A 16,991-nucleotide genomic window follows, 5' to 3' on the forward strand; every position below is an offset into this window, starting at 1 on the left:
TTATCAGTGCAATGGCCACCTCGACGATTGCCGAATTGTAGAGGATTTGGAGTTGGAGTTGGACTTACCGATGAATTCCAACGTCATCAGAATCCTCGCGGGTGGTAGTAACGACCCACCAGTAACTCCTAGAACGGGAAATCCTAGAGTTTCAACGATAAGATGCCCAACTGGAGTACCATATACTCGTTGTCTTTCCCCTGGCTCTGGACCTAAACCTGATTGTAGGGGTATATACAATAGATCTTGTCCTAAGTAGAACAATGAGTCCCCGGAAAGTTGTCAATTTCAACCCCAAGCCCTACTGACCTGGTTCTAGAATTGCCCCTTTTATGTGTACTCTAGTGTGTTATTTGCCATTGATCTTTTGTATCCTTTTACATTATAAATAATATACCATTATTTCCTGCAGCATGATATATTCCTATGTATATTATATCCTTCGTTATTAAATAACAAGGGTGATACTAAACAAGCCAAAAAACGTATTATCAGAAATCAGACAGAAATTATCCGTATTAATTTGTATTAATTTTTTTCGTAAAAAAATTGTTTCTTATAATATTTTCATGCATATTCTTATTCTTATTATTATTATTATTATTATATAATACCTTCGACTTAATTATTTTTTACTCCGCCACTCTATTGTTGAATCTGTAAATTTATTGTTAATGATTGGACTAGAACCTCTAAGTTCGGCTCGGCGGCATACGCTGACGGCATGCCGGAGTTCGGGGTTTAATCCCCTCCCCCAGCCGAAGGTAAGTCTTGCAGTCAATGGTGAATCCTTTAATTAAAGAGCCTAGGGGTACATGGCTCCCCAAAATTTTTGAATTCTTTTCTACATATGTTATTTTCATAATAATTTAAAAATATATATAAACCAATTAGTATTTGGCCTCCTCAAACTTAAATTTATTGAGTTGATATATATTATTTTATTTTATATATTTATATTGGATATATAATTACAAAAATTGTTTGTATATAAATATTAGAACTCTTAATTTTAAAAAATTATAATTTTTTAACTTGTATTTACTTATTATGAATGATTTTCAATTTAAAATGAATAAATTTGTCAAAACTATATTTTTACAGACATTTAAATTTAAGTTTAATATACATATAATTATTATAATAACTAAAATCGACTTGACAGTTGATCTATTATAATTCTTTTTTCAAACAATTTTTTTATCATATTCTACATGTTTATTTTTTTTGAAAACTGTTACATGTCAAAATAATTAAAATAATTAATAATATTTTATTTTATTTCATTTCATTTTATTTTATGTTTTAATTTATCGTATCAAAGTCTTTACTTTATTGTTTTAAAATTTAATTTTTATTTAAAAAATATATTTTTGTGATTTTTTCACTTTAATATTTTAAATATTAAATATGATAAAATAATTTGTTAATATTGTAAAAAAAATATGATTTTATTTTTTAAAGAATATTATTAGTGATTTGTAATTAAAAATTGTGAGACTAATTATTTAATATATCCATTTTGTTATATATATATATATTAACAAACTTATAATTGTAAGTTTTATTATTATATGTTTGTATTTTTTTATTACTAATAAATTTGATATATTTTAAAATAATTATTATAAAATATTACTTTAACCCTCACAAAATTAAACGTGAAAATCCTCACCCGTTTACTTTTCTCAGTTGACAAGTAAAATAAATTTCATGTTCTTATGAGATCATAGAAGGATAAGAGGTTTAATTATATATATAATATATTTTATATTATAACATACATGACTATCAAATAAGATTTATTAATGTGACACGTGGATAGGTTTTTTTACACATAAATTTTTTTTTTAAATTTCTCTCTATAATAACATATAAGATATTTTTTAATTTTAGATTATTTATCAAAAAATATATTTCAAAAATTATTGAATTGTCTAAAATTTTCAAAATTTAAATTAAAAACTAATTTAGATTTAAAATATTTAAATAGATAAAATTATTATTTTTTGTAAGATTTTATTTAAATAAGTAAAATTAATTCTTTTTTTTATTTATGAATTAAGTAAATATATTTAAAAATCATTGATTATCCAAATCTTTTTAAGATATATTTATTTAAAAAAAATTTTAAAAATTTTTAATTATTCAAAAATTTTCTTTCAACTGAAAAAATTATCTTTACCTATAAATATACTTTTAATTATATATTTGTTTTAAAAGTAAATTGAATTTCATTACTGATTTCCAACTCTATCTTGTTCACATAGAACAACCAGTTCAGATGGGAAATTTTCAAGCCTGGTACTCATGCCCTCTTCCCACAAGGCCCTTTCGGCCATGTAGTGGGCCACCCTATTCCTTTCCCTATTGACATGCATCAACTCCCATGAGGTGAAATGTTGCAGTCTGCTTCTAATCTCCTCCACAAAATTTCCAATATGGGATAGGTTCCTGTCTTTCAGCCTTAGTTGAAATACTCTCCCCCTTGCGTCACCCTCTAGCTCAATTTGGCGAAGGCAATCTTTTTTTTTTTTTTAATTTTTAAATGTACGATAATCATCTTAAATTTTGATTAATTTAAAGTTAAATTGAATAAAATTTTATGAAAAGAATAAATTCTTTTAAATTTATTTTTTTATTCATAAAATTTAAAATCATAAGATTTTACTTGAAAAAATATCAAATTTTTTGTCACTCATTTCAATAAATATTGATAATTGTATTAAAATTAAAGATTATATTACAAATAAAAATTATAAATATAATCAAATATTTTCAATATAGCATATATTCATACTAAAAATTAATAATAGATAAATCAATCAAATAAAACAAATATAAATTAAGTTGAATTACAATCCCATAAAATTAAATTTAATTAAAGATGATTTTTTTTATTAATCTAAATTAAAGACTCAAACCACCTATTGAATTTAAATTTATTATTAAAATATTAAAAAATCCATAATATTAAATATATTTTAGATTTGAAATTAAATAAAAAGTTTGTAATATATTGATATTTTGAATTTATACTTAAAAAATTATACATAAAATCATAAATCTCACCTATTATCCAACTAATAAATATGTCCACTTCTTAATAAAGTTGAAGAATTATGTTCAATTAGAGTCTATTTCTTTTTTGGTATTTCCTTTGCTTAAATTTTAAAAAATATTTATTAATCAAACAGATAATAAGAATTTAAAAAATATTTTTTCCCTATTTATTTTAATTAATTTAATTGAATTAAATTTATTTAGCTAACTTTTTAGATTTAATTAATATAAAATTATCTGTTTTTCATATGATAAATAATAATATCACACGTATATCATACTTAAAGTCTATGAATTATTTGATGAGAAAAAATTTAAAATAAAAAAATTATTTGTGACTTTTGAAACAATATTATATTTTGAATTACATAAATTTACATGTACATAAAAATGACAAGAGAAGCCAAAAATTATGCAAATAGAACAAAGTTATTTTGAAGAGATAAAACTTTTAATTTATATTTTAATATTTTATTGGTGTGCTTAATAACATTATTTATAATAACTTTTAGATTTTTTTAATATTATTTATCATATATTTTAAATTTTTGTAAATTTTTTAATTAAAATATTATTTTTATTATGATTTGATATGTTAATTTTGTTACCTTTATATATATTTATATATTTTTTGAATATATAAATAATGAAATAATATTAATTTATATTTAAATAAAATAAAAATAATTCATGCATCATATGAATAATTAATAAATTTAATTTATAAATGATCAATAATTTTTAATTATTTAGAAAAAAAATGATTTTCAGTTGTGACTTATCCTTTTCGCTCTTGCATGGGCTGCGGTCCCAAAGCAAGAATGGACGAGACGTGAAATAAAACAAAAAACAACTAATCAATGCATGCAAGTGTTGGCTAGTGGGTGGTTCGATTGATTTTATTCACACATGTCCATTCAAGTCCAGAATTAATAGCGACCAAAAGCTGTCCAACTTTGCAATAAAGGACAAATATTTTCGAACTTTTTATAATTATTTGTCTATATTTGATGAATGGTCAATTTATTTGTTCTACTCACTATCATGAATGGTCCAAAAAATGGATTTTCTTTAACATTTTTAATATGATGGTTAATTAATACACTAATTAATTAAATATTCAATTGATAGTCCTTAATAATTTTTTATTAGCATTTTTCTTTTTGCAAGTCAAACAGCACTTGATGCGATTATGTTGCAGCAATTACTTGAAGCAATACACATTTTTTTTTTATATGAATTACAACCATATTTTATTTGAATTTAGTGTTCTTTTTACCATACTTTTACGCCAATTAATCTTTCCAAACAAATTTTCTAACTTCATACTGTAGCCAATGCCTAATTTATCTTCCTGGTTTAGTGGTTACAGAAGCCTTAAAAAAGATATTAGTGCTCGGATTTGAATCAAACCTCTCCCTCTTTCTTTTCATGTAATAAAGTGTTACTTTCTTTTGCAACAAAAAAAAAAATGTCAAATTTGGCATGGCTTAATTGATATGATATGACCAACCAAGCATATAGCACTTCTCACCCCCAATTCACCTACTCGACCGACACTAAAATTAACATGTCCTCTTCACTTTTACCCAATTTTATACCCTAGGAATCGACCATTCAAATGAATACTTTGATGTCCATATTAGTAATTTTTAGTGGTTTAAAATATAGTGTATCTTACTTTAGATAAAAAAATTTAATTATTGATGAATACAATTAATTTTTATATTAATTTTATTTATATTTTAAATAATTATATTTGAATAGAAATAATTATCATATAACAAATGATCAAAATTATTTAAATATAAATATATTATTATTCATAAAGGTCATAATTATATAAAAAGTCTTAATCATTTGCATAAAAGTTAATATTTGTTCATTCATTATAAAGAAATCTTCAATATGAATATTTTTATTACATTTTCGAATTTAATTTGTAACAAAATAATAGGCCTCTAAAACAATAAGGTATGATCTTCTAATTATAATATTTATTTTAGTGAACATTTTTATCAAAGTTACTTGTACTCCTAAGTTTATAACCAAAATATAAATGTTAATGCGATTTAGATTAAGTCATGGAAACCTATTAGTTTAAAGTAAGAAAAATAAAAGAAATTAAGATTATTTTTAGAAGATCAATATATATATTTGTAAATATACCGATATTAATAAAAAATTAAGATTTAGATCAAGATTAATAGTTTTATAGAAAAGGTCTGAAATCTTTTCACATTCAACTTTAAATTGGCGCATATCTTCCTTTCGCAAGTTTTTAAAAATTTAAAATTAAATGACAATCAGTCTTATTGGTTCATACATAAATTTTGAGAAATTACTTTTAATAAATATTGAATTGAAATTTTAGTATTTACAATAATTTTTTTTATATCTTTAAAGTACAATTTTCTTTGTAAGAAATATAGTCCTCTTCTCTATATTGAGCTGTCCCCTTCTCTCAATCCTAGCCTCACGTTTTCGACCAAATTAATTATAAAAGGGTCAAATTAATCCTCAATATGGCTCACAAGGTAGAAATTTGTAGGCTATCTTCCAATTTTAGGTTGAAATGGATATACTTCTTGCCTTTAATTAATTTTTATTTTTATGCAACATTTGCCCTTCAAAATAATTAAAATTCTAATCATTTTGGACTTTTTCAAGTAGTTGTTTATCATTTTCATTAAAAGAAAACTTAAAAAGAAACTAAGAAAGTTCCCTTTTATCAAAACTCTATCTTACCAATCGCACTAGGATTATATCTACCAAAATTGTGACAAATTATGCTTCCTTAATGTAAAAATTTTATCAAATACAAAGCACCTAATTTTATCTATTTATTTGGATATTTCAATTAAATTAGTAATTCCCATTAGAAAATAAAAAAGTTCCATGTTTGAATAGATAATAATAAAGTATTTCTATAAAAATCAATGAAAAATTAACTCTTTTCACTTTCATTTTATAAGCTTGTCTTTTTTCTTTTCTAATGATTAATATGTGATGTTTTACTTTGAGGTATATATTCATGTGAAATTAAAACTAAAACTGGTTGAGTCTCAAACTTAGGGTTTTGTAAGAGAGTTCCTTGAGTCTTTGTAGTCTGCAAGAGTCTACAGTCTTAGTTTTTGTCGGAATGAAAGTATTATTTTCTGCAGCTTGCAGTGGTCAACTTGGTTGTTAAGGTTTTTTTGTTTTGTTTCTTTGGTGGAATGGAAATGATAGACGAGTTGGAGTTTATATGGTCCAAGTTTATGCTCACAGAAAAAGAAGGAAAGCATTGAAACAACAAACTTGCTAGAGGGAAATGATCCTTCAAAAGAATATTGGTTGGTAGGAAAGTTATTGACAAGAAGAGTCTTCAATAGGGAGGCACTGATCAACATGCTATGGATGATCTGGAAACTATCCAAAGAAATGGCAATGACTGTCTTTGAGACAAATTTGTTTGTCTTCAAATTCGAAACAAAAAATGACAAACGCAAAGTTCTTGAGGGATTCCCACGGACCTTCGAAAAGAATCTCATCATGTTTAAAGAGTACAATAGGAACCTGCGACCAACGAATTACATTTTTGACGGGTAGAATTTTGGGTAACGGTTTATGGACTAGCGTTGAAATTGTTGAATAGGGACATGGCAGAAAGGATTGGCAAAAAGATCGGTTCTTTTAAAGGAGTTGATAGCAATAGTTTGTTCTCATCTGGGGGGGCATTTTTGCGAATCAAAGTGGAGATAGATATAATAAAGCCTCTATGGAGATTCATCTTGTTTATGGGAAAAAATGAAAATGATGGAATGTGGGGAAAACTAAAGTAAGAAAGGTTGCCAAATTTCTTTTATGTGTGCGGGAAGTTGGGTCATACAGATATGGAGTGTGATCATGCAACAAAGGAAGAGAACAAAGCAGAAAGCAAACAATATGGTGACTGGTTAAGGGCTTCTCCAATAAAAAGAGGAAATTTTCCTGCATGGGAAAGGAAGATACACTTGGAAAGAAGGAAAAACAATGACGAAAAGTATGAAGGCTGCATGGGAATCAAAAGACAAAAACATAGGGAGGAAGGGAATAAAAGTTTAACAGATCAGAAAGAAGGGGAGCTGGTGGATGGCGTGACGAAGAAAAGAGAAACTATTTTTCAGGAAAGTTATTAATGTTGAAACGAAAATGAGGGGATTGAGAAGACAAACAGGAGAGAATTAAGGGTTATAGGAAATAATCAGGGGATTGTGGCAAAGAATTTTAAAAGAAGAAAACTGAGGTCAACTTATAACGTGCCAATGTTACAAAATGTGGAGACAGAATAACCATGTAGATTAGATTACATGGAGAGTGGGAAAACAAAGGAAGACAATAATGATGTCGGGAGAATGGAATTCAATAATGAAAATATTGCTGAGGTGGCATATGGCGTGGATACCAACTAGAACAATGGGAATAGTAATGCTAAGGTAAACAAATGTAAAAAGAGCTCCTGGAAAAAGAAGGCACGGGTGGCTGTTATTAATATGGCTGCAATGTCAAATAGCTCTAGGAAAAGAAAACTGGAATATGAAAGAGAAGTAGAGGAAATGGAGATGATATGCGGATGAAGAAATGCAAGAAAGATGTGAATGTGGCTAGGAAACAAAAAGTGAAATGGCAGTGACTAAGAATCAAACCCAAAGAGAAGAGTGAGGTGTATAGTTTGGAACTACCGTCATGTACAGTTCAAGTTCTTCATGAGCTAGTGGAAAGCAAAGGTCCTCATGTAGTGTTTCTAATAAAGACAAATCTACAAGAAAAAAAAAAAAAACAAGTTTAAAATGCAAGGCTGTATCGGGGTGAGTTTTGAGGGATGCAGTGGAGGTTTAGCATTGTTGTGGAAAGAAGACGTGGAGATCAATTTGAAAAGTTTCTCACAAAGAAATGTTGATGGTGGTATTAAGAGAGAATCAGATGTGGCAAAGTGGAGACTAACCGGATTTTATGGTGAACCAAATGTCAGGGATTGAAATAAATCATGAGAGTTTGCTACGAGATCTTACTATGCAGGAGGAAAAACTGTGGCTATGTAGTGGAGATTTTAATGAGCTGAAATGGAACGATGAAAAATCGGGGGACAATATGAGAAGGGAAAGCCAGATGAATACATTTCGAGAAGTAGCGGAGGATTGTGATTTTGAAGATTTGGGATATACTGCATAATGGTTCACATGGGAAAGAGGGAGAACGCAAGAAACAAATATCAGGGAATGACTAGACGAGGCTTGGGGAACAAAGAATGGTGTAATCAATTCCCATAATATGAAATCCATAACCTAACAGCGCCAGTATCTGATCACTGTCCCTGACCACTGCAAGGAATAAGGAGAAAAAGAAAATGTGGCTTCCAAAAAGAAGGTGCAGGTTTGAAGCCATTTGGACGACGGAAACAGAATGTGGACGAATTGTGAAGGAAACCTAGGGTGAAATGGGTCAGGGCTCAGTACAAGAACAAATGAAAGAAATGGGGGAGAATCTGTGGACTTGGCATAGGTTTATGTTTTACGCAACAAAAAAAAATGTCAACTTAAACAAGACCTTGCAAAGCTCTATGCAATGGCCCCCACAAATGAGGCACTTGGTCAAGTGAAAAGCATAAGGGATAAACTAAACTCTAATATGGAAATGGAGGAAACCGACTGGAGGTAGCGTTCAAGGGTGAAATGGCTTTGGGAAGGAGATAGAAATACAGGGTATTTTCATGCATAGGCTTCGGTAAGGAAAAAGAATAATAGGATAAGGGATTTAAAGGATAAAGACGGGACTTGGAGTGAAAACGAGGACAAAATAAAACAATTTGCCACTGGATAATAAAAGAATTTATTTTATTTTGAGAATTCATCAAGATTTGAAGATGTTCTAAAGGCTGTTAATCCTTGTGTTACTGATGAGATGAATAGGATGCTCCTTGCAGAGTTTGAAGTCGATGAGATTCACCAAGCCATCAAACAAATGAACCCAACAAAGTCACAGGGACCTAACAGTATGTCTGCATTATTTTTTCAAAAATTTTGGCATATTGTTGGTATTGATATAACCAATTTTTGCTTTACCTGTCTAAAGGGTGAAAGAGAGATTAGGGAGATAAACCAAACACATTTAGTGCTCATACCAAAAACCAAAGATCCAAGGAACATTACATAGTTTAGACCTATAAATCCATGCAATATCATTAGGGTTGGCAGCCTAACTTGTCCCCGATGGGTTCTGACCCAATCCGATTTTATAGAGTCAAATTCTTTTATTTGAAAATTCAGTTTCGGGTTAGGTCGAGTTTGGGTTTTAGGCAAAACCCGACCTAACCCAATATTATATAAAAATTATTTTTTAATTATTTTTAATTTTTTATTTATATATAATTATATATTTATATTTTTTTAAAAATATTTTATATTAAAAATAATATTTTATTAATTCCCGGTCGGGTTAAATTGGGTACAATTTATACAATATCGGGTTGAATCTGGTTCAGGTATGAAAAAAATAAAAAAAATTTTGAGTTGAGTCGGGTCAGGTTCAGATTTTATGAAAATAAAATCGAAATGAGTTTAGGGAGAGCAAAAACCCACTCCAACCCGATCCGTTGCTAACCCTAAATGTCATATATAAAATTATTTCAAAGGTTTTAGTCAATAAGCTAAAGAGAATACTTCCCTTTTGTATTAGTGAGATGTAAAGTATGTTTGTCCTGGGTAGATCTATCTTTGACAATACACTACTAGAAATTTAAGCTTTGTTGATGGAATTTTTCATCGATAAAAGTTAAATCCATCAATAATAGCAATAGCAATGGTTTTAGTGACAAAAAAAATTTCGTCAATGTTAGCTATGTCGGTAATGTAATTTTGTCAGTAATGCTTCAAATTCGTTGGTACGAATTTATTAGCAATGGTTTTACCTATGAAATTTTTCATTAGTAATTAGTTATGAAATTTTTTGTTGGTAAATTTATCGGTAAATGATTTTTTTTCCATCAATAAATCCATCAGTAATAATAAAAATTTCATCAATAATAATAAAATTTTGTCGGTAAATCCATCAGTAATAATATTTTTAAATCATATTTAACTATTATTTTATAATTATTTTATCATTTTATTATATTTTTAAATTTATTTTTAAAATAATTATATGAATACTAAAATATACATAAATAAAAGAAATAAATAAATAAAACATTCCATTTCATTTATAAAAAAAAATATAATAATGTTTTACAAAGTTATATATAAATTCTAATTACAAAAATATAAAGAAAAGCCATATTCTATTTACAATTTACACCACAATGTTGAAAGTGGAATGAAATTTTTAAAAGACTATAGCAAAACACAATCTATCAGGCATTATGTCAAAATTTTTGTCTTGAATGTTTAAAATAATGAAAAGAAATAAAAATAAAATACAATTGGGACACAAGGCAATATACCTCCTTCATTGGATGAAAAACATAGATTCCATCTTTATCACTTCTACCCATAATAAATAATGACATACAAATGCCTAAACAAAGAAGACAAGAAAAGAAAGTGAAATGCATACAAAAATTAAGTGCTCAATGAAAAGTAAGATGGAACATAGAAATTCCATATACAAACAATAACTAAAAACTTTGGTGGTATCTCCAGTATCTTTAATAGGAACTATACTACCATCACGTGCCTATATGTGCACATTCAAGAACTTATATCCATGAGTCCATATGTTTAAATTATGTGGATGTATTGTCTTTGCATGTATAAAAGTATAATCTATATTAAAAAGGTAAATAATTATATATGTCTTTGTTACATATTAAAAGATTGAATAATGTATTATGACAAATAATTAAAAATGTTACTCGTGATGGGAAGAGAGAAGGGAAGTGAAGAAGGAACCCATAGCATAAACAATGTAGTCCACATTTGACAACTGATCTAGAATAGCTGGGTTTGCTATGAGAAAGAAGTGATCAAGTATAGTTTGTATAGAGTTATATTCTAAGCTTTAAGTATTAGAATTCACATGGTTAATAGTAGATATCATAACCCATGCAATAGAAAAATATGAAAAATAGTAGTATAGACATGAGATGAACATTAATAAAAAATAGTCTCTTATTCAATGTATTCAAACAAGTGCAAATCAAAGGATGTATCATTTACCATATATAGTGAATTTGTACCCTTACTTGACAGGTAGAATACCCTTTTTATTCTTGAAGAATGAGCTAGAACTAATGATATTCCGTATACATAAGAAAGTAGCAATTGCTAAATATGAAACTTTCTCTAACATAACATGAAAGAAGCTTATTTATCTCATTAGGCTTTTTTAGATTTTTAACTTTTATTAAAGACTTTTTACCTTCTTAGGTTTACACTCATAACATGATCTAAAGTACAATTGATCCTTTAATAATCGAGTAATTTGATATTTCATTAAAATATATCAAATTTTGAAACATGGTTGTGGAACAAAAGAGCTATACCTAGTTCATTCCATTTATATAAATAGAGACAATCTTTCAATGAAAATCACTTGGAACAATCAGAATAATAATTTAACTTAAGTTTTTATCTCACTATTTTTGTAATGCCTATTCAAGTTTTACAATTGGGCCTCCACCACAAAGAGTTATTGTAGGTGGATTAAGTCCCAACTGACTAGCCATGTGGAATATCTTCTTATGCAAAATGTTTGTGAAGAAATTACAACACATGATTATACATTTACACATATGATATATAATACGTGATTAAGCATAGGCATATTTGTTAATCTTAAAACATTTGTGAAGAAATTACAACATATGATTATATACTTACATCTATGACAAAGAATGGACAAGTTCCTGCAAAGCGTCTGCTAAATATCTAATCACATCTAAAAGAACATGATAATGGGTAAGCCTTGTGATTCCCTAAATAGCAAACACAAATTATACAAAGAAAAGAACATTACAATAAAAGACTAAGGGCTACCAAGGTAAGGTTTAGAACATATTAAAAGTCAATAATAGCAATTCGTTGTAATGAATTATCAAATATATTTAGCATAACGATTTCAAACCGTAATTGAGTGCGACCAACATATCAAAAAAAAAAAAATCAGAGTCTTGAATCACATTTCAAGGAGAAAAAGAACAACGAAGTTCAAACAAATAGGCTAAAACTTATAAATTTTATCATTTTAACTACAAACTAAATTAACATTTTCAAAACTATATATCATTTTAATCCTATACTATAGTACATTCAAGAGTGATCTTTGTCTATTATTGAATCCTAATTGATTTAAAGTATGAGCAATTAAAGCCATATAAAATGTTAAACCTTTTTATTGATTAACCTTATAAACTATTTTTGCTATACTAAACAAAATTATCTAAAAGATAATATGAGATAATCATTAGTTTACTTTAACAAATAGACCATCAATGACACAAAAACTCTTGTAAAAATTTATCATATATACTGCAAGACAACACATTCACAACAAAATATTATTGGTTTAATTATAAAATTTTACTTTTGATCTTGGCCTTTTTAGTGCAATTCCATCGATTTTGTAAAGAATTTCTCTGATTGAGGCACTTTTAGATATGAAACTTATTCTACTTTCAAAGTAATTGGAATGCAAAATAAAGCAAGTTAGTATGATGAAAATGAATAAAAAATTTATATTTATTACATAATATACATCCACCTAAATCCACTTTCATAACATATATTCACGAATAGGTTATAAAAAAAAGAATAAAATAGAATAATTTAATTTATTTATATTAAGTTTGATCAATACAATAAAACCATAATATTTTAATAATTAGTAATATATAAATTTCACTAAACTATTAAACAAATAAATTATTTCAAAACAAATATAAACCTTAATAATATATAAATTACTTCAAAATAAGATAGCTATTAGTAATATATAAATTATAACCTCAAATCAACATAAATAATTTTAATTTCTATAATTATTATTAAATTTTAAAAAATATTAAATATAAAACATCCATCAAAATATATATAAATCTTAATACATGTCAAATCCAATTTAACTAATATAAATCTTACACATCTAAAAGTTAATAAATTTATAACAAAACCCAACAAATTTCAACAAAACTTGCACAAATAAAAAATAAATAACTCAACAAATAAAAAAATTTCTCCAACAATACTAAAAAAAAATCCAACAAAAATTTAACAATGCTCAACATTAATACTCAATAAAAAGTCCAACAAAACTATAAAACCAACAAATTTCAATAAATATATAATCAAAACCTAAACAAATTTCAACAAATATAAAACCAACAAAAACCCAACAAATTGATAACCAAAACCCAAATAAATTTAAACTAATAAATAACTAACAAAAACTCAACACATTGGTAACCAAAAACCAAACAAATTTTAACAAATTTATAACAAAAAATTAAACTATAAACTCAACAAATATACTATATAAAATACAATATAAAATAAAATAATTTTAAAAAAACTTATTGGAAGGGGGCCGACTGGCACACTTGGACAGCGATGGAGGATGGCAAAGTGGCTGGGAGAGAGGGAGGGGGAGAGGAGAGGGAAAAAGAAATTAGGGATTTAAGAAAGAAATTGAGGGGAAAAATGAGCCACCCAATGGGGGAGATTTGAAATTTTTTGGCTTTTAGCAATGGTTTTACTAATAAAAAAATTTTTTAAAATACTTTTACCAATAGTTCTAGAGACAATTTTTGTTAGTAATGTAAAAAAGTTTTTTTGTACAAATTTTTTTTACTGACGGATTTTTCCATCGATAACTTTTTGCGATGGATTTACTGATAGAAAAATCCATCAGTAAAATAGACAACAATTCGTGCCACACTTTTAGTGACAGATTACTGTCGGATTTAATTCCATCAGTAAAAGTGTTTTAATAATTTCGTTGATAATTAGCAATGAAAAAATTTCGTCCATAAAATTCGTCAATAATAAACGTTTTTTTTTAGTGATATTCTTATAGCCTATGAACTTATACATCATTTGAAAACAAAAGACACGGAAATAGAGGGTTTTTTGCACTTAAATTAGATATGAGTAAGGTGTATAACAGAGTTGAATGGAATTTTCTTGAGGCTATAATGGGTAGATTAGGCTTCCATTTTAAGTGGATTACTAGGATCATAAGCTGTTTATCATCTGTCTCATACTCGATTGTTGTTAATGGAGATATTTCTAATGAGTTTTCCTCAAAAATAGGACTTTTCCAAGGAGATCCTCTTTCACCACATTTGTTTTTTTTTTTTTTTTTTTGCACGAAAGGGCTCTCAACATTATTAAACAAAAACCAGATGTAGGTGCTGCTGCCTGGAGTTAATCATTTATTCTTTGCTGATGATAGTCATCTTTTTGCTATGGTGAACAAAAGCGAAAGTGAGAGGATAATGCATGTGCTAAAGAGATATAAAGAAATCTCGGGTCAGAAGATAATCCTGGACGAATCAGCTATATTTTTAGCACCAACACTACAGACAGACAAATAGATGAAACAAAGAGTATTTTCAAGCTCCAAAAAACGAAAAATCTGGATAATTATGGGTCGACAAAAACAAATGGAGGTCGTTTAGAAAATTGAAAGACCGCACGAAGGCTAGAATGAATAGGAGGAGCTAAAGAATGTTGTCTTTGGGGGAAAGGAAGTCTTTATAAGTCTATTCTTCAATTCTTTTCAACTTTTGTAATCAGCTGTTTTCTCCTACCTAAAGCATTATGTGATGAATTTAATAGATTGATAAGCAATTATTGGTGGAGATATGAAAAGGAAAAAAGGGGAATTCACTGGCAAAGCTGGTTAAAGATGTGTTGGGATAAAAACCACGATGGAATGGGGTTTAGAGAAATGAGAAGATTTAACAAGGCCATGTTGGCTAAACAAGGGTGGAGAATTCTTGCCAATCCCAACATGCTGGCACATAGGGTCCTTCAGGCTAAGTAATCTTCATGGATCTTTTCTAAATATTGATTTAGGAGCCAACCCACCACTAACGTGGAGGAGTATTTGGACAACAAAAGCAGTCTTGCTAAACGGATTGAGATGGCGTGTTGAAAATGAAAGGTCCATTCACATATGGAAGGATAAATGGGTCCATGCAACGCAGATTTCATGATGTAGTTACCGAGGAACAATTACAACGTCTATGGCTTAGTGGCTAACTTGATTTATGAACAGACTCGAACATGGAAATGGGATTTAATTCATGAGATGTTTACTCAAGATGAAGCAGATGCTATATGTGAAATGCCTTTGACCAAGATGGATAAACCGGACTGCCTACCCTGGAATTTTGACAACAAAGGTCTTTACACAGTGAAAAGTGGATATAAATTGCTAAACAGACAAGCTATGGAGAATGTTCCGGATGAGGAAACAACTGAACAAAGGGAGAGGGGACAGAATGTATGGACGAAGATCTGGGCAACTGATGCACCATCAAAAATTAAAATATTGATGCGGAAGGTGAGCAAAGGTTTTCTACCAGTAGGGGTGAATTTGGTGAAGAGGTATATTCCAGTGGCAAGCACCTGCATGAGATGCGGAAATGAAGAGGAAGCCGTATTGCATGCAGTTAAGGGATGTTGTTGGGTAACAAAGATATGGGAAAATCTCAATGTCTAGTGGGAGAGAGAAGATGACCAGTAGGATGAGCCTTTACATTGGTGCGCAAGGGCTATGGAGAATATCACAGTAGAACAGATGCAATGCTCCTGGTTGGTATGTGGACAATCTGGAATGATAGGAACAATAAATATCATGGAGAACAAAGAATGGACCCACTGGTATCTACTACGTTTGTGAGAAGCTATATAAAAGAGCTTCACAAGGCTCGACAGTAGCATGTTAATGCCAATGAAGAACGGGAGAGTACGTGGAAACCACCAGACAGACACTTATCAAAAATCGATTTTGATGAGGCAGTTGACAGAGGTATAGGGGTATTGATCCGAGATTATGAAGGCAACGTCTTAGGACCTTATTGTAATAAATTGCTTGGGGTGACAAGCCCTTTCACTGTTAGAGCTTATGCGGCTGTAAGGGTGCTGGGATTTGCAAAGGATATTGGGATCCATGATATCATTTTAGAAGGTGACTCACTAACAGTAATTACAAGAATGAAGAACAAAAACCAGGATCTGTCTCCTATAGGGAATTTGATAGAGGAAGCAAGGGTTAGAGCTACTAAGTTTCATGAGTGTAGAGTGCAGCATAATAGACGAGAAGGAAATACAACTGCCCACTCGCTAGCAAAGTATGAACTGGGGGCTGCGAAGGAAAGTTCTAGATTGAAGAATGTTCTGTTTTATTACATTCACTTGTAGAAGATGAAGCTATTATTATTAATGAATGAATGAAACAATTTCTTTTAAAAAAATTAACTCAATAGATATATGCAATTACTTATAAAAAAATTATTTAAAATTTAAAATTTAATATTTATAATAAATTTCTTTATCCTAAGGTCACAATTTCCTTTTAAAAAAAAATAATAAATGGCTTTGTGTATTAATTAAAAAATAATAATTGGCGTATCTCTGACAAAGACGAAAAAGTTTTCGGTCTCGTCGACACGTCCGCTTAAGGCTACCCATCCCAAAGGTGGATCACTAAGCCAATTTTTGAAGTATCGAAAAAACAAGTAGCTTTGTTGGGCCTCACAAGTTTAATTAAACTCGTGAAACCCTATTTCACTAGTAATAATATTATATTATATTATATTATATTATATTAATGAATAACAAATTTGAAAATTATTAATCTCAGTATATTTTTATCATGTAATAATAGAATTACAAAGAGAGATTCACTTACATCAACATAAATTTTATACTCTTTTTTAATCTTTAAATTAAAATGATTAAATTAAA

At 28.5% G+C, this 16,991-nt stretch overlaps 1 protein-coding gene across 1 annotated transcript; it reads left to right on the forward strand.

The window, feature by feature from the left end:
* The first annotated feature begins 8,649 nt into the window (after positions 1-8,649).
* Positions 8,650-16,445, forward strand: LOC149512915 (uncharacterized). Its single transcript, XM_089751113.1, has 5 exons — positions 8,650-8,738; positions 15,096-15,165; positions 15,298-15,711; positions 15,795-15,905; positions 15,963-16,445. Exons 1-5 carry the CDS (start codon positions 8,650-8,652, stop codon positions 16,443-16,445), a joined length of 1,167 nt encoding a protein of 388 aa, XP_089607239.1.
* The last annotated feature ends 546 nt before the right edge of the window (positions 16,446-16,991 follow it).

Source organism: Durio zibethinus, chromosome 21, assembly GCF_047325235.1.
Source record: "Durio zibethinus cultivar Kanyao isolate XHJ-2024 chromosome 21, ASM4732523v1, whole genome shotgun sequence".
Lineage (NCBI taxonomy): Eukaryota > Viridiplantae > Streptophyta > Magnoliopsida > Malvales > Malvaceae > Durio > Durio zibethinus.